The sequence below is a fragment of the Onychostoma macrolepis genome, chromosome 17 (assembly GCF_012432095.1).
Source record: "Onychostoma macrolepis isolate SWU-2019 chromosome 17, ASM1243209v1, whole genome shotgun sequence".
NCBI classification, from domain to species: domain Eukaryota; kingdom Metazoa; phylum Chordata; class Actinopteri; order Cypriniformes; family Cyprinidae; genus Onychostoma; species Onychostoma macrolepis.
The window spans coordinates 31,317,268-31,344,409 of NC_081171.1; the positions used below are offsets into that span (position 1 = coordinate 31,317,268).

At 36.7% G+C, this 27,142-nt stretch overlaps 1 protein-coding gene across 2 annotated transcripts in view; it reads right to left on the bottom strand.

The window, feature by feature from the left end:
• The window catches only part of dph6 (diphthamine biosynthesis 6), a 95,511-nt gene that overhangs the window by 51,195 nt on the left and 17,174 nt on the right, over positions 1 to 27,142 (bottom strand). For both annotated transcript variants that reach the window (XM_058749613.1, XM_058749614.1), the window contains 7 exons: positions 25,819 to 25,937; positions 16,484 to 16,545; positions 12,754 to 12,848; positions 12,539 to 12,632; positions 5,818 to 5,968; positions 4,583 to 4,708; positions 3,631 to 3,760 (listed from right to left, as the gene is read on the bottom strand). In XM_058749613.1, the coding sequence (XP_058605596.1) occupies positions 3,631 to 3,760; positions 4,583 to 4,708; positions 5,818 to 5,968; positions 12,539 to 12,632; positions 12,754 to 12,848; positions 16,484 to 16,545; positions 25,819 to 25,937 (777 nt within the window). The remainder of the gene's footprint in view (positions 1 to 3,630; positions 3,761 to 4,582; positions 4,709 to 5,817; positions 5,969 to 12,538; positions 12,633 to 12,753; positions 12,849 to 16,483; positions 16,546 to 25,818; positions 25,938 to 27,142) is intronic.

Consider the following 27,142-nt stretch of genomic DNA (forward strand, 5'->3'; position numbering starts at 1 on the left):
TGACTGCCATGTTAGCCTGATGGGAACAAACTTCCTCTGTAAGTGATTTTAAAATGTAAGACAGTAGCCTACCCAGATTTGAAGGCTACAATAAGATTTCACTTTCACTGATAATGATATTTTGGTAGGCTACTATGAGATGGATAGCCTAATTGTTATATAAATCAGATGGGCTATCTGTTATTTTTATGGTATATCAAAAAGTGTATATTTTAAATGTGATTGTTGGTACATTTTACCAGTATTTACCATATATTCAAAACAAAAATTAAAATAGGGGGGAAAAAATGCAAAATGAAAATAATTTAAGAAAAAAAAAAAATCTTAATAAAACAAGATTTGGTTTTCAAAAAGCCTTTTCCAAAAGGTACATCTTGAAAAAGGGGGGGTTGTCTTATAATCAGGGTCGTCTAATATTCAGGTCAATACGGTACATAAAAAATAACAACAGAGGGTCTTTAAAAGCTCTCTTTTGTGTGAACTACTTCCTTCCGCCACGGATTCGAATCTAAAGTTGACAGTTTAACAGCTGAGCCCAAGCCTCCGTTATTAATTCCAAAATGTTACTTTAGAACTAGTAACGAAGGAACGTTGAGTTGCTTCATTAAAAGCTTATTGTATTACTGTAGTAAAAGCGGCGTATTATGTATAGTAGAATTTTATGAGAGACAGATTGACTGAGCGATCGTGATTACCTGCATCTGATGCAGCATTCATTCTTCAGATCAATCTCATATTCACAATAAAACAATAGTTTGAATGTCCGCTGAGGAAAGCGATATCTTTGTTGTACTATCCTTTCATCTGTTAAGGGTGATTTCTGATGACTGCGCTACTCGGTACATTTGTTGGCTGCATACAAGCTTTTTGAAAGAAAAAATAACTTCTTTGCTCAAAATTGCGCTTTTGTATTTTTCAATGCTGACTTCACTGCTGACTCGTAAAAACAGTCTCTTGTCACCATCTAATGGCAGAACAATGTAACTAAAATCACCATCACAAACACACACACACAGTTTCCTAATACTAAATACTACTATTATTTATATAAAACATTACTTGAATAATAATAATAATATTTAACAAACAACAACAGCCATCATAAAAGTTGCTAGGCAATTCAGTTAGAAGTACAAAGGCAGTGCTCTGATATACAGCATTGAAGTTACATAAAAATTATGAGATTTTGCCAAAACTATTTGCTCTGGAACAAATAATAGATTAATGAGACCAAAGACTGCCCATTAGATTTACCCAAAATGAATTATATCTTATGTTTAACCACTATAGAGACATCAGAGCCAGCGGTAAATTCCAGAAGATCTGGCCGCGGTGAGGCGCTCTCTCCGCAGGTTTATGAGCGCTGAACGGCCGCTGACGCTCTGTAGCAAATTTTCAAATAGACGTTATCTTTATTAACAAACCGCATATTTGAAGTCCAAACAAGTACATTCTCGCCTAAAATGCTCTTAAAACTACATTCAGTGACACAAAGCAGTATTATTTTCAAAATTATAGTGGATTTGGGCATCCGCCATGACACTTGCTATGATAAACACAGCAACTTCGGCAAGTGGAGCGATACAAACGGGAAAATGGCTGTTGGAGTTCTGTTGGACTCTAATATCAACACTCTTATCAGCCAATCAGATTCAAGGACCAGAAAGAACTGTTGCATAAATATATATATATATATATATATATATATATATATATATATAAATAAAACATTTATTTTATAATGATATTTCCCCCCATTTTAAATTCTTATTATCCAATGAAAGGTTAGATTTTTGTGAATTTTTTAAATAGAAGATCAAAAGGATTAACAATGCAGATTAATTTTCACAGCCTTCTTTGATCATATTTACCAAGAGTGCCGATATTTTTGGCCATGACTGTATATATATATATATATATATATATATATATACACACACACACACACACACACACATATATATATATATATATATATTTTATTTAGTGCTGTCAAACGATCGCATCGACGAACAAGATCCAAAATAAAAGTTTCTGTTTACGTAATATGTGTACTGTGTATATTTACTATGTATATATAAATACACACACATACAGTATAAATTTTCAAAATATTTACATGTATATACATTTATATATTTATATTCTTATATTTTATATTATATATAAATATATTTAATATATAAACATAACATTTTTATTAAATATATACATGCATGTGTGTGTATTTATATACACATTACAAATATACACAGTACACATACATATATTACGTAAACAAAAACTTCTATTTTGGATTATTTTGGATTAATCGTTTGACAGCACTAATATATATGTATAATGTTGATTTACGTATCTCATTAGAAAAGTTACAATGTTGTAACTCAATAGGCATTTTTACCAAAAATTTCAAACTCTGAAATATTTTATCAGGTATAAATTGTAAAAAAAAAAAAAAAAAATGGTAGAACTTTACTTGAAGTCTTTATGCATAATGCATTATAAAGGTATTCATAATGTACGCTGTGATACATTATTTTTTTTTTATAAATAATTGTAACCAAAGTTTGAATGCATTATAATATTTGAAGATTCCTTGTTGCATCTGAAATTGGTTGCTTGTTGTTTTTTTAATGCTTCATACTTTCTAAAAATGCAACAGTGCATAATGTGTTATAAATAGGGATGCACAATATTATCGTAACGATATCGGAATTGGCCGATAATGGCTTAAAATGTAAGCATCGGCCCGATATGTACAATTATGCTGTTATGTCTCCGATAAGACGAATAACTCACATGTGCTCAGGGTGTGCTAGCGATAAGATCAAGTCAGCAGTGTGGCTCATTACTGAACCGATTTTTGCCGGAATAGTGATTAGACTCACTGTTTTTGATTGCTGCATTTAAACTGAGGATGCATGGACAGAATGATGCGTCCAGTGCGCAATAGATTCAACCATAGGCGTAACCACCATATACTTTGGGGGCGACGTGTCCCCCCCAAAATTGGAAAAATACCAATCTGTCCCCCCCAATAATAGGCCTATTATATTGTAATATGTGACATATGGTATGCCCTCCTTTAATGAACCCTGGCTGAAAAAAAAAAAGTGACTGATTTATAGTTATTTTCAAAGCTATTTCATAGTTTTATTTTCAATGTACTCTCATTATAAAAGAACTTCATTATTGTTTATTTAATTCTAACAAATAAGTTTTTTTTAAAAACGAACCAAAATTAAAAATAATTTGTTTAAAATCTCTGCACAGGAGAGACTTGGTGTTGTTTCCAAACAAAAGGAAATATATCTGCATATATCTGTATCTGCATCGGCTATCGGCAAAATGAGTTGAAAATTATCGGCAAAAATCCAATATCGTGCATCCCTAGTTATAACTGTTACTTACGAGATCATACATAATGTGCATTACAAAGCCTAATTTGTCAAGTGCATTCAAATTCTTTTATAATGCATTACATATAACGGCTTCAAGTAAAGTGTTACCTAAAATTCTTATCCAGTAAGTCATGTGCATTTTTATCACCTTTCTACTGCATGGACAGACACATTTCATTAAAAGCTCATCTTCACAGCAGTGAATTCCCTGTTTAAAGGCATTGTTTACCTGGCTGGAGGATTGTGGGTGAAGTAGGTGCGGTAGACGGAGTTGATCTGACTGAAGTTCTCCATGTCGCTCACGTAGAGATGAACCAGGAGCACGTGCTTCATCAGCAGGCCTTTCTCCTGCAGCTGTCCTGCCAATACACACACACACACACACACCGTCAATTAAACAAAGAGCTGCTCGTATCTCATTAGAAAAGTTTACGGCTGAACTTCTAAGGATCCTCCACTCTCACCTCAGGCTCAAACCGGCATAAACACACGACATGAACACAGTCTGTTAAAAACACGCACAATGGAGGAACCGCAGCAGCGCTGCACCACATTAGAATTTCACACGACGTCAAGTTTGTTTTTCCTTCGCAGGCGTTTGCGTTTCAGCGCACAAGAAAGCCGCTCATTAAATATTAACTTGTTTAATATTGTCTGAGCGCTGTGAAGGCTGTTTGGCGAAGTAAGATGAAAAACATTAAATATGCTTTTCATCTCCAGCCGCTCTTGCTTAAGATTTTTCTCTTTGCTTTTACAGGCCGCTCTCTTTAAAAGTTCTGCGGGCGATAGAAACGGCCAGAGCAGCGCTTTCGTTCTCCGGCTTTAATTTGAAGCGTCTGTCGTCGTCGGTGCTTCGCCGTGACGGACGGAGTCCCATCTAAACAAGCCGTGTGAAGAAAAGAGCGGCCGCCGAATAAAGAGCCCCGCCGTACCTCTTAAAAGTGCGTTTTGCCAGCACAACAAGAGGGAAAATGAAAGCGTGTTTGGAACAGAGGCCTATTTGCCGTCAGCGTTTGATGGGCTGAACTGCACACGAGTGGCCAGAAGCAGCGATCGACGTTCTTCATTATTTCTTCACAGTCGTCAGGGTAAACACAGCACACTACATCTGAGACGACACCGAACGCACGCGTATATGCTGTGATCTCCCAGAAAGAGAGAAAAGAGAGCAATTTTCCTACTTTGCAGGAGTGTGAAGACATGCCGGGTTTGGCTCTGGACGTCTGGGTGCTCGGACTGAAGCGCTGTTAGACCGGATATCCACTGGAAACCCGCTGAACTCCTGGACGAGTGTGACGGCAGACAACCTTTAACACACACACACACACACACACACACACGTCAACATCTAGTGCTTGACATTACAAACGAGTAATGAGTAATGAGTACTGTGATACAGAGCTGATATCAACTACAATTGCAAAATCAACCAATCAAGGGCTCAGGGGTGAACGGGAGATGATGCTACTCCTCTGAGAAAGGGTCTATGCCATCACATTAATTACAGCACCACTGCTAAAACACTACCGGACATCATTTAAAATAAGACAAACAAGCACTAAAATAATCCAAAACAAAAAGATATTTGCTGTGTTGATCACCCTATCAACAACTGACATACCAGGAAGATTCATTTTAAAAGTGTGATTTCTAGACTTCATGGAAATTAGTAAAATATTCCTCCACTGGCATTTTTATAATAAATATACAGTTTTAATTTAAACTTCCAAGGTCTAAAATATTTATAATCAGGGGCCAGTTGCATAAAATTGTTATAATTTTTTTAAATAAATGATTACTATTTAATAATAATAATAATAAATTATTAAACAATTATCCACTGTAAATTGTCATTACAGCAGATGAACCAGAGCCGTCTCAGGGAGAGGGCCTTCAAATACTGTTGTGTCAGTGTGGACCCTGGATTTAAAAACGAGCACTGGCCTGGACAATATCATGGTACTGAATTATTAAAATAATACAGAAATATACTATATGATATCTAAACACCATGGAATTAACTATGGCAATATCCAAAACACATGGTTCATGCCCAGAAACACAGTATTACCCAGGGCCGTTTCCAACAGAGCCAAGTGGAAACGTGATGGAGTCAGTGAGTGCTTTTGGTCTGTCTTTTTATTTTGTTAAAGACGCACAATTATATGATCAGAGCATGAACTGGTAAAACACTGCAGCTCTATGGTGCGTCTATTCACTGGTCTGAGGATCAGCGTCTCCAGCCATAAATATGATATTTTCCTCAACAAAACTATAGTGGTACCATGCTTCTTTTGTTTTGGTGTTCGATGCACCAATACAGTTCTGAAAGAATATCAGTGAAGTAACAGTTATGCTGCAAGCAGACAATATGATGTGCTTTATACCAGAACACACACACACACACACATCTCACCCGGTTCCGACTGACAACTGCGCTCAGCGTTTGATGGACATCCTCCCTGGACGTCTGGAGTTTTATCAGCATATTCCAGCTCTTCTGTCATCCTGTCAATGGCGTTCTGGCAAGGACATCTACTGAGAGGCAGCGGCCGCCCTCCGGAGCCCTGCAGGAGAATAAATCACAAACACCCCTGAAAACACACCGACTCTCACACGCTTGATCAGTGAACCTGCAGGCTGATACTCCACAAAATAAATGAATATGATGATCATGTCACTATGGAAGCACATTTCTGCCACATAAGAAAAAAAACAAAACATGAATTCATAATTATCACATAAGTGTTGATTTTAAGATGAAAAAAAGCTAAATTATGAGATACTATGTAATAATTATAAGATTAAAAAGTAAAAAATTATGATTTAAAAAGTTGTGTCATAATTCTGAGATAATAGTTATCACTTTTTAGTACCTAAATAATGATGGGGACATTGATTGGAGAAGAAATCGTAAAAAAAAAAAAAAAGTACCTGTATCTTATAATCCATTACAGTGTACAAAACAACTATTCTAGCAACAGGAAAAAAGTCTAAACTATAACATACGAAATCATGAGATACCGAGTCACAATCATGAGATAAGTCATAATTTATGAGATATTAACTCACTATCTCAACTATGAGATGTTAATAAGGTTTAAAAAAAATTATGAGATACCTGTCAGTGTAAAAATTGACACATGCAATTATGAGATACTAAGCCATGAAATTAAAAAAAGTCACAATTATGAGATAAACTGACTCAATTATGATGCCAAGTCATAATTATGAGACAAGTTGTAATTATCAGATACTGTTATAATTATGAAACAAGTGTCAAAGTTATGATACTAAGACATAATTATGAGATGAAACATCACAATTATGAGTTGTCAAGTGATAATTCTGAAACATGTCAAAATGATAAGATCATAAGGTAAAAAGTAGGTAAAAAGTCAAAATGATGAGATACCAAGTCATAATGCTTGAGACACCTGTTCTCAAAATGATAACATGGTTTTCATAATTATGAGACAAAAAGTAAAAAATATGAGTTACTACATGATGACATGAAGACATTTTTTCTCTTCACTTTTTATCCCAAAATTCCTTTTTCACAATTATGGTTTTGCAAAGCATATCTGTTTTCATCATGCTGCAGGACTGGGCTTCTATATGTCTGTGAATTACAGGACAAGGTTTATTCTGATACTGTACACGTGTTTTCAGGTGTCATTGGGGTCACGCTCAGGGGGTTTTGGCAAGACTTTCTTATTTGTTTTTCTCACAGTAACATTTGTGATGAGCAAGAAGACCCCCTTAAACGGCACACACACCACCTGATTACAGCACATTTTTAATAAATATTTCAGATCTCTTTAATGTCCTGCTGTCATCTGCAGTTGGCCGTATGATAATTAAATTAATTATCCTCCAGTGTGTCTGTGCAGCGAGTGCAGAGGAGGAACAGCATTAATTCAGGGCAAACGCCGCCCCCCCCCCGGCGTCCTCTCGCTGCCGGAGCACTTTCCTCCAGAGCCCATGTCAGCGCGGATCTGTCAGCGTGACGGAGAGTCCTTTGGACTGCTGCGTGTGGGAGCTTCTCTAGCGGAGCGGGGCAGGAGTTTCCCTGCACTGTGGGGTGAGGACGCGGCGGGGTGCGCTGAAGGCCGCATGGCTGTGGGAGTTGCCTTCTTGGGCGATGTGTTTTCATCCCCTCGAAGCCCTGATCCTCCACCAACACACAGCAGAACACACGCATAAACAAACACGGCACTGCACAGAGCCAGCAGCTGAGACTGCGGACACGGCGTGACCCAAAACACACATACAGCTCGTCTCCAAACTACACATGAGGAGCGAGGACAAATCCCACAATGCAACCTCACCATTAGGGATGCCGTTTGAAAATCAATTAAAAAATTAACCAAATTGGTTGAGATTCCAAACAAATCGTGATACAATTGGAGTAGGAGTTTATATGAATGTATCTCTGAGGGAACTGACTGTCTTTAGAAAACGTGGTATTTTCTTTTCATCTTGCCTCTGAACGATGCATATTAAAGTTGTGTTCATAAGCGCAGCACTGCTTTGTTTACAGCGGTAACCAAGGAAACACTGTATCATTGCTGTTCATAAGCGCCATCTGCTGGCAGAGAGTGAATCTGCGTCTCATTCAGATCGTCTGCTGTTTCATACATACTGTACTTTTATGTAGTACAGTTTCACAAAACTAAAGTCAGACTGTTTTTGCTTCAAATTTCGAAATTATAGTCTAATTTAGATTAAAAACTGCTCATGCTGCATTCATGTTGCATCTTTGATTGGATCGTGATTAAAATGCAATGGTTGCCTGTCATTTTAAATGGAAAGAGCACAGGCAAAGCCTTAGTTTGTTTATATGAAGAGATTTCTTTTATTTGTGTAACCTGCTTATTTGATTTGGGGTTTGTTTTAAAAATTATTTCAATTTCACAAAGAAACATGCAGCAATAGCCTAATAAAAGGACACCTTTGCATTTACTGTATAATGTCTTCAATCTCAATTTTGTTAAAAAAAAATCGAGGGAAAATCAAATCCTGAAATTGAAATCATGAATCGAATCGTGAGTTGAGTGAATCGTTACATCCCTACTCATCATATCAATCAAATGCACGTTATGAAGCACATAATTCTGCTGCTGTCTTCTCATTCAGCAGCTACTGTGTATCAGTCTGATTCACTTCAGTGAATATGGTCTTAGATTTCAGTCTGTTCCTCACATGAATCTATCACATGACTCCAGAACACTAGGAAGACATGAGATGGATTACTCTGGACTACTGGTATGATACTATTATGGTGTTATTTTTGTATTTTTTTTAAACTTGTCAGTAATGAAAACAGGCTTATGGAAATATTGACAGAATTGCTTTAATACTGCGACTAAACGCTGCTGTAACATCAATCAGTGCCGTTCACATGCTGCATTATGACATGCACATTGTGTTGAACATTTCTGATGCAGCCCTGCAGCATGCGGCAAACTGTGATAAACACACAGGTGCAGAGCATGAGAGGAGAAATATGGGAACAAATTGGCATAATTATGAGACAAAGTTGAAATTATGATATTAAATTATAATTGAGATCAAAAGTCAAATTATGAGATAAGTCATTGAGATAAAAAATTTATTTGGGATAAACCATGATTATGAAATAAAAATTCTAAATTGAGATACTAAGCCATAATTATGAGATTGAAGTTAAAATGATACTAAGTCATAATTATGAGATCAAAAGACAAATTATGAGATGTTAAGTCATTATGGGATAAAAATTTAAGTCTAAAAAAAGTTGGCACGTGGGCAACAAAGGGCTGAAAAGTGAGACATTTTGAAAAGATTCAGTTGGGAGAACATCTAGCAACTAATTAAGTTAATTGACATCAGGTCTGTAACATGATTAGCTATAAAAGGGAGGGCAGAGTCTCTCAGAAGTAAAGATGGGCAAGAGGCTCTGCAATATGTGAAAGAGTGCGTAAAAAGATTGTGGAATGACGACACTGCATCACTCATCGGCATGATTCTGTCATTGTCATTACTAAATGGGCCCAGGAATACTTCCAGAAACCACTGTCGGCAAACACAATCCGGCGTGCCATCTGCAGATGCCAACTAAAGCTCTATCATGCAAAAAGGAAGCCATATGTGAACATGGTCCAGAAGCGCTGTCGTGTCCTGTAGGCCAAGGCTCATTTAAAATGGACTGTTTCAAAGTGTTAAGTGTTCTACGGTCAGACGAGTCCAAATTTGACATTCTTGTTGGAAATCACAGACGCTGTGTCCTCCGGGCTAAAGAGGAGGGAGACCTTCCAGCGTGTTATCAGCGTTCAGTTCAAAAGCCAGCATCTCTGATGGTATGGGGGTGCATAAGTGCATACGGCATGGGCAGCTTGCATGTTTTGGAAGGCACTATGAATGCTGAAAGGTATGTAAAGGTTTTAGAGCAACATATGCTCCCCTCCAGACCAAGGTTATTTTCGTAAACGAAAACTAAGACGAAAACGATTGATGAAATTTTTTTTTCGTAAACTGAAATAAAATAAAAATGTCAAAATACTTGAAAAACTAAAACGAAACGAAACTTTATACGCGGCTGTTCACGGAAAAGTGAGCAAGACACGGCAGTTACAATATCATGATTATGGTTAAATAGGAAAAAAGACATAACCAAATTAGGCTACATTTATTTTCATATTAAATATCTCAACACACCATTAGGCTAGATATGACATGAAGCGCAACTTGTGTAGATTTATTTAGTAAAAAGGCTTGACTGTGTATTTCAGTGTGTATTTCAGCAGGACAGTGCAAAACCACCTACTGCAGCTATTACAACAGCATGGCTTCGTATTAGAAGAGTCCAGGTGCTGAATTGCCTGCCTGCAGTCCAGATCTTTCACCTATAGACAACATTTGGCGCATCATTAAACTAAAAATATGTCAAAGATGACCACGAACTCTTCAGCAGCTGGAAACCTATATCAGGCAAGAATGGAACCAAATTCCGACACCGAAACTCCAGAAGCTCATAACCTTGATGCCCAGACGCCTTTGAATTGAGCTCATTTTGTGCATAATATTGTAAAATTTATCAGTTTAAACATTTGTTATGTTATCCATGTTCTATTGTGAATAAAATATTGGCTCATGTGATTTGAAATTCTTTTAGTTTTCATTTTATTCAAATTTTAAAAAGCGTCCCAACATTTCCGGAATTCGGGTTGAATATATTTTTGTCATAACTGTGACCTTTTCTCATATTTATGACTTAGTAGCTCATAATCTGGACTTTTTATCTCATAATGACTTGTGTCATAATTATGACTTACCATTTGTTTATCATGCGGCAAAAATGGGCTTCCAAAATATGCGAATGAACGGAGCAGGTTCATGCCGCATTATAACATGAGCAATTGTGTTGAACATCAATTCTGATGCATGAGACAAACTGCGATGAACCCACAGAAATGCAGAGCACAAGGGGAGAAATATGGCAGCATGTCAGCATGAACAGCGCCCACTTCCTTAAGGACATTAAAACAACAGTGATAGATGTGCTTAGAGGAAACCCTCAACACAAAGTCACACAGAACCACACAAATAACCTTCCCTTCACTTCCTCTCGCTATCACTGCTGCCCAGCGTACCTGAGCACACACTGGATAATGTGACCAGACATGTTTGTTAAGGCAGGCCTGCTTTCAGGCATGGGTGAATATTGCAGATGTCAAAGTCGCCTACGTGAGGGGACAAAAAGAGAAGAGGACTGGAAGAGAGGCTGTGAATGAGTGTGTTGTGTGCCCTGCAGTCTGCCACTTAACAGACTACATCAACCGCTCACAGGATTTCTGTGTAGGCAGTAGAAGTGCTAATGATGACATACTAAAAACAATGCATCGTTTTTGTGTCTGCATGTCTCAGCAGTAGCAATGACATTTTCATATAAAATGAAATGCAATATTATCAGTTCAAACAGCAATATGAGCCAAAATGATCACCATATAATTTTCTGGCCAAGTTGTGTAGTTGTGCATTGTTTTTTAGTAAGCGTTTTATTTTGATATACATATACAGAAGACCTAAGGGGACACGGTGATGGAAAATCATTTGAGAGACAGAAGGAAAAATTCTCTCACAAAAGCACAGCATTTCACAGAGAAACTGCATTCACTCGCAAAAGCATTGAAGTATTTTTTTCTCATATTATTTCCATCACAAAAGTTTTGTGAGTGAACGCAAAGTTTCTCAGGGGAATGCAAAGGTTTCGTTAGAGAACGCAAAAGCATTGAAAAAATTTTTTTTTTTTCTCCATTTTACCATAAAACATTTACAAAAAAACAAACAAAAAAAAGGATTAGATATTTCCTGTGTTTATCTGCATGTCATGTGACCATTACCGACATCAGAGAACATGCAAATGTGTTGTTAAATTATTGAAATATTAACTTTAGATTAGGGTATTTTAAGTAAATATTTCATTTCTAATGTGTTTGTCTGACAAAAATTTGGGAAACCATGTTGCAGCTCAAAAACTTGAGTATGGTGCTAGTAATATAAATTTGGAGGGTTGGATTCCCAGGAAATGCAAATAAAAGCATTTGTCTTCATATGTGACATACTGTAATATTCAGAGAATAATAAATCATCATTGTTTAGTTTCCTTTATTAATTATTTTCTGTATTTATTTTTTAACTTTTTACCTTTATTTTTTATTATTTAATTTATTTTTATTTATCTGTACATTTATTTATACATTCATTTATTTTTATATTTATTTCCACATGTATTTATTTCCATATTTAAATTTTGCCACATTCGAATGTTAAATCTAAAACATAATAAATGAAAGAATAAAAAACATACTAAATAAAGACGGAAAAGTAATGCAAAAGTAAGTTTACGACTTAATTTAAAAGTTATTTGTATTTGTTTTAACAAGGAAATTATTCCTTTATTTATTTTCAGTTTATTTATTTATAATTTCTGCAGGTTTGGTCCTCCATACATCTTCAGCACAAAAAGAGCATTTACCGAAACTATACTGCAAAATGCCACTCGTTCTGTCATCACAACCATGAGCTCATTCACATACGAGCAGTGGACCTCAGGGACAAATGAAATGTGTACAAGTCTTTAAGTGGAATCGTACTTCTCTCTTGTCCTCCGTGTGCATGCGTGTGAAGCGCAGGTATCCAACAGGAGCGAAGGCATCGGCCGAGTGGATGATAGTCTCCATCGAGTCACTGAAACACAAACGCAGAACGACACTTCGGCGCTTCTCCTCCACAACCATCACTTCTGTCTGCATTCTTTCTGTTCACACACATATTATCAACTCACACTGGTGTTGTGTTTGTTACTTACATGACGATCTTCTTCTTGAAGAGCGGGCAGTCAATGGTGAAGGTCTCATACTCGCCCCCTTCTCCACAGATATGAACTCCATACTTCTCTGAAAGCTGCCATTAACAGTAACACATTCATATAACAGGAACACTGTAGTTATTATTTTTATTAATTATGTAGTGTAGTTATTTTTTGCTACACATTAATATCAAATGTTTATATACACTACCCGCAATAAAACTTAAGATTTTATGTTTTTGAAAGACATTTCTCCAGCTCAACAAGGTTGTATTTATTTAATCAAAAATACAGTAAAACATTAATATTGTGAAATATGAATAGCGATTTAAATGATCTGTTTTCTATGTGAATATTTGATCAAATCTGTATTTTCAGCATCATTACTCCAGTCTTCAGTGTCACATGATCTTCAGAAATCATTCTAATATGCTGATTTGCTGCTCAAGAAACATTTCTGATTATTATCAATGTTGAAAACAGTTGAAACAAAGAAAATAAATGAATACTTTTATTCATCAAGGACGCATTAAATTGTTAAATTTATAATGTTCAGAAGATTTCTATTTCAAATAAATGCTGTTCTTTTGAACTTTCTATTCATCTGTGAATCCTGAAAAATAAAATGCATCAGTTTCCACAAAAATATTGTGCAGCACAACTGTGTTCAACATTGATATGAAAACATTGAAATGATTTCTGAAGATCATGTGACACTGAAGTCTGGAGTAATGATGCTGAAAATTCAGCGCTGCATCACAGAAATAAATTACAGTTTAACAGATATTCAGATTTAAAAATATATAAATATATTCTTAATATTACTGTTTTTTTTTTCCCGTTTTGTTTTTTTAGTCAAATAAATGCAACCTTGGTGGGCAAAAAAAGAGACAAAACAGTATATTAAAAAACATGTAAATTTGCAATAGGGTCATTCCATGGCAACTCAACCAGAGGTCCCTGGCTCAAATTTTAGATTTTGCTAATATTTATTCTGAAGAAAGATAAACATGTATAGTGATGAAAGCCAAAATATTAAATTTCATAGATGAATATTTACTGAGAAATCCACTATTTTGTAGTGGGGGGTCAAAATGGCAATTTTCACTTGAGATTCAGAGCCAAATTACAGGGGGGTAAAATTGACTTAAGAAAAATGTCAGCATCATAATGTTATTTTTACACAGAGATTGTTAGGTCTATTAGTAAAATCTGTTGAATTTAGCAATCTTTGTTGCATTATGTGCCAATGGTGACCATTCAAAAATGGGGAAACAGCACATTTCAAGTTTTTTCTCCAAAGTTTGCAGGCCTGTAACTCAAAAAGTATTTAATATATCTTAACGCCCTTTTAGATGTTGGGTCTTAACAAACATCTCTTTTGGCATCTTAATTTTTAAGGCCCTATATGGTTCAGTTCCAGAGATATTGGAATTTTAATGTGGCTCTAGGAGTAAATCGTTAAATTGTACACATTTTCAGTGGTCAAAAAACAAATGTGGGTCACCTTGCAAAAAGTATGAATGTCTGAGAAATGAGAAATGTCTGAAGTTTTGTCAGGTATGTCTGTGCATATTGTTTTGATAGAGGGGAAAAAGAACCAATTCTAGTTTCAACATAATTTATTCTTCTAACATTGTTCATTAAATACAATAAGTATCGGCTGTATACAAAGTGATCAAGATTTGGTTTTCAACCACTGAAAATGGGTATTATATTATAACAGTCTGAATATGGAGCCTCATTGAGGTCCCCATATCTCTGGGACTGAATGATACAGGGCCTTGAAAATAAAGATTCCAAAAGAAAAGTTTATTAAGAACTAGAATCTAAAATTATATTGTGATATCACACAATTGTGATGTACACAAACTTTGGAAAAAGAATACTTATGGCACTCAGACAGGTGTGTTCAATGCAGTTGTTTTGACAGAAGGAAACGAGATACATTTCTAGTTTCAACATTATTTGTTCTTCAGACATTCCTTTTTTTCTTCAAGGCTGTCTGGTGCAGTCTTAACAACCTGGAGCTCAACACGCTCAAAACAGTGGAGATGATCGTGGACTTCAGGAGAAACCCACCTGCTCTCCCCCCACTCACCATCATGAACAGAACTGTGACTGCAGTGGAGTCATTCAGATTCCTGGGCACCACAATTTCTCAGGACCTGAAGTGGGACAATCACATAGACTCCATTGTTAAAAAGGCCCAGCAGAGGTTGTACTTCCTTCGCCAGCTGAGGAAGTTCAACCTGCCACAGGAGCTGCTGAAACAGTTCTACTCCGCCATCATTGAATCCGTCCTCTGCACTTCAATAACTGTCTGGTTCAGCTCAGCTACCAAATCTGACCTCAGAAGACTACGGAAGGTAGTTTGGACTGCTGAGCGAATCATTGGTACAACCCTCCCCACTCTCCAAGAACTGTACTCATCCAGAGTGAGCAAAAGGACTGGCAAAATCACTCTGGACCCTCACATCCAGCACACTCCCTCTTTGAGCTGCTGCTGTATGGTCGACGCTACAGAGCTCTGAGCACCAGAACGACCAGCACAGGAACCGTTTCTTCCCTCAGACAATCCATCTCATGAACACCTGACAATAATTGTGGAACACACACTATTTATACACTTATTTATCTAACACACATACTTAGTCTACATTTCAATTTGCACATAATATATCTGTACATACAACTGTCTATTGTTATATACCTGTACATACAATTGTCACTTTGTATATTTTTATTCCTTATTTACTTGTTATGTTTTTTAATTCTTCTTTTTATTATCTGTGTTTTTTCTTCCGTCACCGTCATTCTGTTGCACTGTGGAAGCTTCTGTCACGAAAACAAATTCCTCGTATGTGTAAACATACCTGGCAATAAAAGCTCATGCTGATTCTGATTCCTCACTTTTTAAAATAAAAGAATCATCATATTTTTGCAAAGTGACCCACATTTGGTTTTTGACCACAGAAAATGTGGAAATATATATCGATTTACTCCTAGAGCCATATTGAAATTCCATTATCTCTGGAAGTGAACCATATAGGGTCTCAAAAATGAGGATACCAAAAGAGATGTTTGTTAAGACCCAATATCTAAAAGAGCATAAAGATATCTTTATTACTTTTTGAGTTACAGGCCTGCAAACTTTGGAGAAAAAACTTGAGTTTTTCTTTTTCCCCCATTGTTGAATGGTCACCATTGGCACATAATGCAACAACGATTGCTAAATTCAAGAGATTTTACTAATAGACCTAACAATCTCTGTGTGAAAATAACATTATGATGCTGCAATCTTTCAGAAGTAATTTTTACACACCTGTAATTTGGCTCTGAAACTCAGGTGAAAATTGCCATTTTGACCCCCCCACTACAAAATAGTGGATTTCTCAGTAAATATTCATCCATGACATTTAATATTTTGGCTTTCATCACTATACATGTTTATCTTTCTTCAGAATAAATATTAGCAAAATCAAAAATTTGAGCCGGGGACCTCTGGTTGAGTTGACACAGAATGACCAAATAAATAAAGTCCTATACAAAGGTGTTGCATCTCATTTGATTGTTTTCAATAATGGACTAAATCTAAAAGAACAACATAACGATGATTCAGAAGAAATGTCAAAACAGCTTGTCTTAATGAAACACTTGAGCTGAAAGCTGAAGCAGAAGCAGCTGAAGTTGGTTTAATTTCTGACAGAAGTGTTTGTGTGTCTCTGACCTCGTGCAGATACGGTTCCATCTCCGCCAGGGATTTTCCTAAATGTCTCTCTGGATCCAGGCCTGCCAGACACACAACACAAGAGCCGATCAGTGACTCGTGTACACAGAGCTTCAGCATCTGCGCTCCTCTGAGAGCTGCAGGTCAACATGCATCTGTCTGAAAAGAGCTCAGCATGTCATTAGAAATGCATCATGAACAAAACAGAGGTTCACATGAGCATCACGCACTTCCACCTGGTTATGATCTGCCTCTTTCTGTAAACAAGTCTTCATATCCATCCTTCATAAACAAACACACGGGCTATTCATATCATGACCTACTGCTCAGAAACCACAGCTCCGCTGAGCGCCGCCCTCCTGGCACAACACAGGAATTAAATCATGCTGCCAATATCAACAACACACAGACATAATCAACAAACAAACATAATCAAACACAGAGCATCCACGGGACAGACTCAAACTCAAACACATAAGGAACTTTCCATAAGTAGAGTAATATGCTTTCCTACCATGCTGGGTTTTTTTTTTTTTTAGCCAGTGATCACTGTAAGAAGCTGCTGATCCTTCAGAAAATGATCTTCAACCTCAAGCAAACTATGGCTAAGCTTAAGATTATATTAGATGGTTTATTTTAAACATCTGCAGTTACCAAAATGTAGTATGTAATACCAAAATTTGAGAAACGACTAAATGCAGTAAATATATAAGATTTATACATAAAATAAAAGACCCCATGGAGAAAATTGCATTGTCTTACGAGACAGAAGTATGCCAATATATACATAAAATGTATAAAATATTAGTAGCTTAAACCAAATATTTGAGGTTCCTGATAAACTTAAATTTCCCACCAATTAAAGAAAAATACATGCATTAAATTCATGTACAGAAAAGCAATATATGCTATATGTGACCCTGGACCACAAAACCAGTCATAAGGGTCAGAAACAGAGCTGCATGCAAAAAGTGGGCCAGTGCTGAAGATTATTTTAATGATTTTTTGTTCATTAAAATATGTTATACAATGAACTGACTATCTATTCTACAAAATGATGACACTGCAAAATGATGAATCAGTAGATCAGGGATTCCTTTGGGTTTTTTCAGCCAAACACCTTTTGAGGCACAATATTTACTTGAAATGACATTTTAGGTTAATATTTCAATCATTTAACAACACATTTGCATGTTCACAGTTCGCTGATGTCATAACATGAAGGTGAACAAATATTTCATATTTTTTAATATTATATTTTGATTGTTTTTATTTTATATTTATTTAATTTTTTAAATTTTAGTTCTCTCACAAATAATTTTGGGAAACTCTGCAACAGAACAGAGGACTCGCACCTTTATTGGTTTTAAAAATATACTATAAAATCAATATGTACCCTGTTTGTGGAAAGTGCCATAAAGTGGCCAACCCCTGCAAAATACTACAACCCTTGTACAAACATCTCCAGTCTATCATGGGGTTAAACTCTTACCACTTCTCACTACAAACCACAACAACCCAACATAACACAAACCCATATTTTCCCTGCCTCTCATGATTGGCGCCTACCGCTAGAGCAGACCGCCGTGTGGTGAAAGTCTTGTTTCTTCCTGCCTAACCTCAGAGGTCAAGGGTCCAAACCACAAGCCCTGAGGGGAAGCTGAACTTTAGACGGTGTGTTTTCAGACTAGCATTCTGGAGCGGCGAGCTGCATTTGGATGCCACTGATCTGCAGGGGATCAATGAGAACGAGAGCGGCCCCATTACCCGCCCCTGGGGAACACCGCTCATAATTAGTGTGAGAATATCTAATCTCCTCTCCTCTCATGTTAACCCCACACAAAGGTAACAGGGAGAACACCATTAAAATTCAATCCTATTTAAATATCCTTTTTAATTAGGCATGCCTTTTAAACAAATTCTAATGATTGATTTCAAACTGCTAAGAGGGAGTCTGTTTTATAATATGTTTATTAATGTCTTGATTTTAAATAAAGGATGAAGCACAGCATAATTTGATAGCTTGGATGCAAGAAGAATATATGCAAATAAAATAAAAAAAGCTGTATCATATATCTGGGTGTGTCTCTTCCGCTCCCTAGTTCCCTATGAAGCAAATCAGCGTACAGTGAACCTGAATCAGGGCAAAAGCATAATCACAATGTTGGTATTTATTTAATTCGATTAATTATGGAAAAAACAATGCACCTGCCCAGACCTGTATGTCATCTTACATTGATGCAGTTGCTGACGAACACGTTGCAGGACAACGCAAAACTGTTGTGAGTCTCCAAGCAACACACAGCGGTGTTTTACTGAATGAATCCACGGTTTTGAATGAATCAGGTGAATCAATGATTCCGTGACTCATTCATAAAGACAGTCACTTGCTTCATTTTGAACAAATCAGTTGTTTGAATGGATTGGTTAAATATATTATTCAATGACTCAGTGTCTTGCTGCCACCTACTGGCACATTTAGTTTCATTTTATTTAAAAAAAATCATTTCTTATTTCAATTTACATTTAAAAAACTTTAATAACCATTTATTATCATTATTTATGCAATGCTGAATCAAAATATTTGTTTCCAAAGCTACTTTCTGTAATGTCTATTCAATGCTTTTATCATCTAACACAATGTCTTTAAATGATCTTTTGGGGGTAATTTTTCAGCCAAAATTGATGTGCAGTTAATTTGCGATTAACTTGGTTAATTAATCGGCACATCACATAATTTATTAGATTAAACATTTTAAACGCTTGACAGCCCTTGTATTTATCACTGTATTGTTTATCGTCATTGTAGCAGTTAAAGATTTCTGTGCCATTGCTGACATACTGAACATCTGAAACCAAGTGAATACAGCAGATCTGGACCAACTATGCCCATGCTGGCCTAAAATATTCAGACAGTCAAGACTAGCCGCAGTCATGCGCTCTCATTTACATGAGCTGCACGATGTTCATTCATCTGCACCTGTTTTACTACCTGACCTAAAGCTAATTACCTCAGCCCCTTATGGCACATTAAACACAAATAAGCCCACTCCAAGCTCCATTCATCTGCCTGCACGTCCATCCTCGCTGCCCTTTAGACAAGCAGAGTCCAAGCAGAGCCCCAAGGAGCGATATGCCTGCAAAAAGTCTTTAACTCATTATTATCCTATAAAACTGAAATTCAATCCAGTCAACTTCCAAGCCAGTGAACTGGGCACAAATGGATTTTCAAGTTTTGCATTAGATTTCATGAGCTTCAAATTAGAGCAAATTCTTTTTAGGTCACAAGTTCTTACAATACTGCCAAAGATGTGAAGGGTTTCTTTCCATACGCGCTTCTTTAGTCTGATACATTAAGACACTGCAGGCAAAGCCAGTGTGCTTTCATGCATTAGTCAATTTTGAGCTTGGTCCGTTTTGCTTCAATAACATGTCTTCTTTCAGACTAGTGGAAAGAAAACATCCAAAATGCACATTTAAGTGTTTATTCTATTGCACTTTATCTATTTGCCTCAAAAGATTTTAATTCAATCCAATCAATCTTTAAAGAGTTTGTTTCTCCACTTCAGCAGCATTTGCACACACCAAACTTTACAGTTTTGTTCCTAACTATTTTCTGAAGGATTTTACAGAGAGGTTTGTTCATATATCATTCACACTGATTTATATTCAAAATTATACTCCTAAAAACAAGATGAAAAAGTATTGTTTCTCTAGCGTGTTAAAAAAAGAAATTCAAAATCTCCTCTGGAAAAACTCTAATATGTTAACAAAACCAAACAAGAATTTTAAGCCTGGCTTCATGCAATGTTCAGATATCTGTTCTGGAAATGTATGCAAATGAGTGCATACTGAATTAGATAATGCGGCATTTCCATATTTAAACATAACATTTCAGAAAGCTTAATATACACTGATTAATATGTCAAGTTTAAAGGGACAGATAATTGCTTACTCGTCCTCCTGTTTTTGTGTTTCTGTGGAACATAAAAGTAAAATGTTCAAGGACTGAAATACACTGTCACTGTATAGAAAAGAGCAACTGGGATGTTCTAAAAAAAAATTCTCCTTTTGGGTTTCACAGAAGGCGGCAAGTCATTCGGGTTGGAAATTGTTTACATTATTAGACGCTAGATTATAATTACATAAATAATAAAAGAGAAAAATGACTGCCCCTCCAGGACCTTGCAGTCCTGAGTGAACTAAAGTTTGAGAGAGCTCAGTATCAGTCTCATCTGAGCAATCCTCACCTTTCAGCCCTTATCAATGAGACTCCAGTATCACAAACAGCATCATTAAACAGTCAAAGATCCAATGCCCTGCCTACTTGCTTAATGTGAATCAAATCTGCTACTGAGCGCAGAGGTGAATTAAAGCGCACAGATTCTAGATAGCGGCGCGAGGCGCTGAGAGCATCAGACCGGTGACGGTTCTCCGGATCTGAGGAGCACAGACTGACAGCTCGCCTTTAATCCCTGCCTTCAGAGAGGAACGCCAGGAAAATTGGATTCATGTTGGGGAACATTTTAGCTTTAGAATGGATGAAATAAGCATCTCGTGCTGGAAGGTGAGCCAGTCTATCCTTTGAACAATGCTCTCAAAGACCAGAGCAAAACAATAGCGGCGTGCTATCACCTGATCTGTGAGCGTGTGAGCGAGAGCTTAGGAAGGAGAGAGTGTGCACGAACACACACGAGATGGTGAGATTAAGAGAGATCGGAAAATTTGTTCGAGCTCTTATCTGAAATTCAACAGCTGTGTGAGGAATAATAGCCGTACCACGAATACAATTCAGCAGACACGACGGAGATTTAATCTTTTTATCCAATGAATGGAATGAAGCTGCAATTATAACCTCATCTGATGTTTATCACTGCCTGTTAAAACTGACAGTCTTATAACCTGAATATTGAAAACATAAACGCAGTAATAAAAACATTAAGCACATTAAACCGAATACAACACTTCTGCTCAATGAATGACTGACTTACGATGTTTTTGTAGAGTATAAATCCATTTATAATGACACTTATGAACGTTTATGAAGACACTGACTGAGATCCTGTAGGGCTGTGGATCTGGATCGGCTCATAATGAAACACACAGACTCGTTTGGCGTGTGATTGATCGCTTTAGAATCAAGCTGGGAATGTGTGACTTTACTGTTACTCTTAAATGCACCAATCTCAAAATCTTATTGCTCTTTGTCCCATAAACACCAACAGCAAATTGTAATTAGAGTGCAACAGGACTAAAGCCAATTTAAGGATTTAAATTGCTGGATTTGTTTGAGCTTTTGTCTTCTCCAGATGTTAACTGATGGACTGGAGTGCTGTGGATTATTGTGATGTTTTTATCAGCTGTTTGGACTCATTCTGACGGCACCCATTCACTGCAGAGCATCCATTGCTGAGACACTGATGCAGAGACACATTTCTACAAACCTGATGAAGAAACACACTCATCCTGATCTCGGATGGCCTTTTTGGTGTGATTCCTGTATGAGTACTATACAAGAGAAATACCGCTTCCATCCAGCGCCCCCTGATATTCTCTGAATGCCCCGTTGAGAAATGCTGCACTAGCAGATTACCATCAAGATTTGCACATGCCTCTAAAAATACTAAAACACATTTAGGAAAGGGTTGTGTGCATTTAAATAATAAGAATATAATGCCAACAATTTGAGTGGAAAAGTTCACGCCGAGAGAGTCTGTATAATTGCAGAAAATAAATTTATAAAGCAGGCATTAAAAAAGGAAAGCAGCAACACTATAAACAGACCTTTCAACTTCACACATGCCAATTTCCACTGGAACTGTCATCCAATTAACTGGAAACAACACTGGCCATCCTCACCCACACAAATCAACCAATTAACTAATTACATGAATATCTGACGCTGCCGTATTTACCAGCCAATTATTTTTGCTCGGCTGCACAGAGGTGGCGAGCGATCGCCGAGAAGTTCTGCTCCGGTTTCTGATACGACTACAGAGAGAAACTTGTTGGCACAAATGTCAGGAAGAGATTTTCTTCGACTTCAACTTTGCGTGTTGTGTGGGCAGCTGTCTCGTAACAACAGATCTCCTCCTTTAAAGTGATCTGAATGTCTTCTGTCAACCCGGTGATTACCCACAATCCTCCTTCGAGTGTTATTACAGGATTATAATTTATATCTGCCGCTCATCGCCGGTGACGAGTGAGCAGATGCCAGATGCGTGGGCACCATGATAAATACACAATGGGAAACCATTTACAGTGAGTTTAAGTTAAAAACAATTTGTTCATTTCTACATTTTTAACATTGTAAATCTTGTACTTTGAACAAGCATGAGATAATATGAATTATAGAATATTCATAAATTAACATTTACCCAGATTAATTATTGCTGCAAAATAAATCTTTATTGTTATTTTAGGACGCAGTGCATTAACTACTGGTAATGAACTGAACCTTATTGTTACCTCACAATGATTTTTTTTTGTTTGTGCCGTTCAAAAATGTTCACTAAATTTCTGTATTTTTCATATTTGTGACGCTGCAGCACAAAAGCAGTCATAAGCAGCACAGGTATATTTGTAGCAATAGCCAACAATACATTGTATGGGTCACAATTATAAATTTTTCTTTTATGCCAAAAATCATTAGGATATTAAGTAAAGATCATGTTCCATGAAGATATTTTGTAATTGTCCACCATAAATATATCAAACTTAATTTTTGATTAGTAATATGCATTGCTAAGAACTTCATTTGAACAACTTTAAAGGTGATTTTCTCAATATTTAGATTTTTTTGCACCCTCAGATTCCAGATTTTCAAATAGTTTCAAACAGCCAAATATTGTCCGATCCTAACAAACCATACATCAATGCTTATTTATTCAGCTTTCAGATGATGTACAGATCTCAATTTTGAAAAATTGTGACTTATTACTGTTTTTTTTTGGTCCAGGGTATTACCTGTAACATATTATAATGTTTTAGTATGAATATAAAGTAGGTAAACATTGTGCGTTTAGTGCATAGAAAATAATTTTGCATTAAGTATTTTAAATCTATACATCTACAGTGGCTGTTTGGTAGAAATACAAAGGTAACTGTAACTGTTATTTTTATTTATTTATTTTGCATGCCCTCTGAGGTGCGTGTATTTCCACCTGTACAACACACCTCTGTCACCCAACACACACATGCAGCTCAGCTCGCGGCCCTGACCCATGAAACCCATGAAAGCCACAATTACTGCAGCGCTCCCCGACGGCCCGCGGCAGTGTAAGTCCATCCCAACCCTCTAATTTCTAATTACCGCCGCCTGAGGCCAGGTGAAAAGCCAGAGCTGATAGCATCTTCCCTTCTACCTGTAGCCAAGCAGAAAAACACACAGCTCAGTGTGCGCACATAATTACACTCTTCCAGACATGTGGGGAATTTGCTTTTAGAGGAAGATTTGTCAAGAGCCGGCGCTGCTGTTGGGGTTTGGAGGTAAGCTGTGCCGGCGGATCGCTCAGGGCTCATTTGGACAAGCGTTTCCACGCCGGGTGATATTTAACATTCCTTCAATACGCACACGGATCCGGTGTGTGCCGGTCTAAACAAGCAACAACAACAAAAACACAAAGATCCTCTCGAGTGTATTTCTGTCTCCTGCAGCTCATGTGAAGGGTTTAAAACACAGACGGTGTGATCGCTCATATTCACACACCGAATTATCTGCTTAAAAACACATTTAGAAGAGCGCAGATAAGACACGGGATGGGATTTGGAAAAAAGGGATTTTGATAGAAAAAAAAAAAACAAGAGGTAATCCCAATTCATCTAAAACCCTTCAAATAATAGAAAGGGACAGAAGATTTACAACTCCACATTTATATTCTAATCATTCAAGCTTTAAAACTGAATATAAACATTACATGTAAAACAGACACTGGGTTATAACACTCTACAGTCTATTAGAGTAAACCACAAACACATTTCAAAATAAACATACTTTCAGGGAAAAAAATACATTTGCGGTCTTTGCACATTATTTACTTCATAGCAGTACCTTAAGCGTACATATTACTACTCCAAGGTACTAATAAGCACCTTTTAGGAGTAGATAAGGTACAAAGGTGTCATTTTAAGGGTGTTGCTCCAGTTACACCACTAAATGTACAATTTTAGCAGATTTTTTTGACAGTGCAGCATGTGTCTTGACATTCATGTTCAGTTTTAAAAATGATGCGGGCAAACAGCACTCCGATGTTGATTTAGAAAGTGGAAATCGTTAATGTGTGTTAAGACAGGGTCACATTTAGCATTGCTCAGTGCAGTTTTGCAGCTGAAAGAATGTAGGGCAAAATACCATGAATGAAACACAGGAATAATGACGATGAAAGAAACATTGCTCTTTTTCATGAATCATTTGATTAGGAGTAGACACTGGTTTTTTTGGTAACTTTCTTCACCCACACAGAGGTCATAAGAGCTTTATGTTTTATCAGATCATAATTAAAAAACTAATATTTCCTGACTGGATAAGCCATGTTTGAAGACACTGTAAAATACACAGTCTAGGGCACACATTCTATAATGGTGCAGGTGATGGCGGTGCTTGACAATCGTAAATGATCCACTCTGTTATATCGATTATACTGATGCGTTCTGGTCTGTTATTAATACATTTAGCTACTTATTGCATATAGGTGTCTTTTATTATGTTGCTGCTTGCCACTGTGTGTTACAGTAATGTTACACTGATGTTCCCGAGATTTTCCAAAGATGTTACAGTGATGTTACAATTATGTTACAATGATCCTACAGAGATATTACGGTGCTACGGTAATGTTGCAGAGATGTTATAGTGATGTTACAGAAATGTTACAATCAAGTCAGGTTGTGAGATTTCATGGTGATGTTTCAAACGGATGTGGTGGTGGTCAAATCACTTAACCTACTTAAAGGGATAGTTCACCCAAAAATGAAAATTCTGTCATTACTTACTCACCCTCGTGTCGTTCTAAACCTGCAAGACCTTCAACGAAGGTCGACAAGATGGAACGACATGAGGGTGAGTAATTAATTAATTTTTGGGTGAATTAACCCTTTAACGTCATTAGTTTCAGCCCTGTATTTACATTTTACATTTATGCATTTGGCAGATGCTTTTATCCAAAGCGACTTACATTGCATTCAAGTTACAGTTTTTACATTTTATGGCGTTGCTAGCGCCATGCTCTACTATTTGAGCTACAGGAAAGCTGTGTCACCTGAAGGTCAGAAGTCTAAGAAGAGGATCATTGTAAAACCTCAATGGTGGCTGGACTGCTCAAGTCCTGCCCGTCACCCACCGTATGCTGCCACTTTGATGAGGAGGGCTTGAAGGCCACTTGATATGATCTCTCTGAGCAGCTCGGCCTGGTCTCGACGCCACAGGTACGCCAGCGGCTGGAGCTGCAGTCTCACACACCTGCAGAGAGAGACACAGCGTCAAGCACAGAAATGAGAGAAATCAAAGGCGTAGAATTAGTGGGGACGCTAGGGACATGTCCCAACCAATATCCAGTGACTACCAAATTGTCCCTAGCAATAATTTTTTGATCAAACAATTAAATATATGTACATGTTTTTGTCATTTCAGATGCATCTAAATATGTCATACCATTGATATTACCTAAGAAGTTAAAGTAAATACATTAGAAAACACATTATGTACATTAACAATAATTTGGGACAAATATAATGTGATTTTATGGTGAACTATGTCAGTGGCGCCGGATTTGAAACAGCGTCCTGGATCGCCGCGGACAGTCTTTAACTGAATGTACGAAGTAAACTGTTAACTGAAATATCCACAAAATAAAAACATAAGAGCGTGCGGTTTATCTATCAATCAGATGCGCATGAAAGTTTCGTTACTACAGCAACAGTAGAGTTTTCTTTCAGAATCATCCTGGGTCCAATTCGATTAATATTAAAATAAAGTTATGCGTGATTAAGACACCCAGCGCTCTGATGCTGCTGTAATGTTGTTGGAAGGAAGGAAGGAATGAAGCATTTATATAGCGCTTTTATTGTGTATTGCTATACACCCAAAGCGCTTTACAATCATGTGGGGGGTCTTGTTGGTTCATGTTGGTTCATAAAATTAAATTTGAGTAATTATTATCTGTAAAACATAACCTACAAACATAAAATACTCTGTTTATGAATTACAAAATTATAAATATGTGACCCTGGAGCACAAAAGCAGTCATAAGCAGCACAGGTATATTTGTAGCAATAGCCAACAATACATTGTATAGGTCAAAATTATACATTTTTCTTTTATGCCAAAAATCATTAGGATATTAAGTAAAGATCATGTTCCATGAAGATATTTTGTAAATTCCCTACCGCAAATATGTCAAAACTTAATTTTTGATTAGTAATATGCATTGCTAAGAACTTCATTTGGACAACTTTAAAGACGATTTTCTCAATATTTAGATATTTTTGCACCCTCAGATTCCAGTTGTATCAAACTATACATCAATGGAAAGATTATTTATTCAGCTTTTATATGATGTATAAATCTTAATTTTAAAAAAAAAGACCCTTATGACTGATTTGTGCTCTAGGGTCACATACTGTATGTTGTGCTCTGCTCTTATGTCCCCAACAATGTCAAAAGCA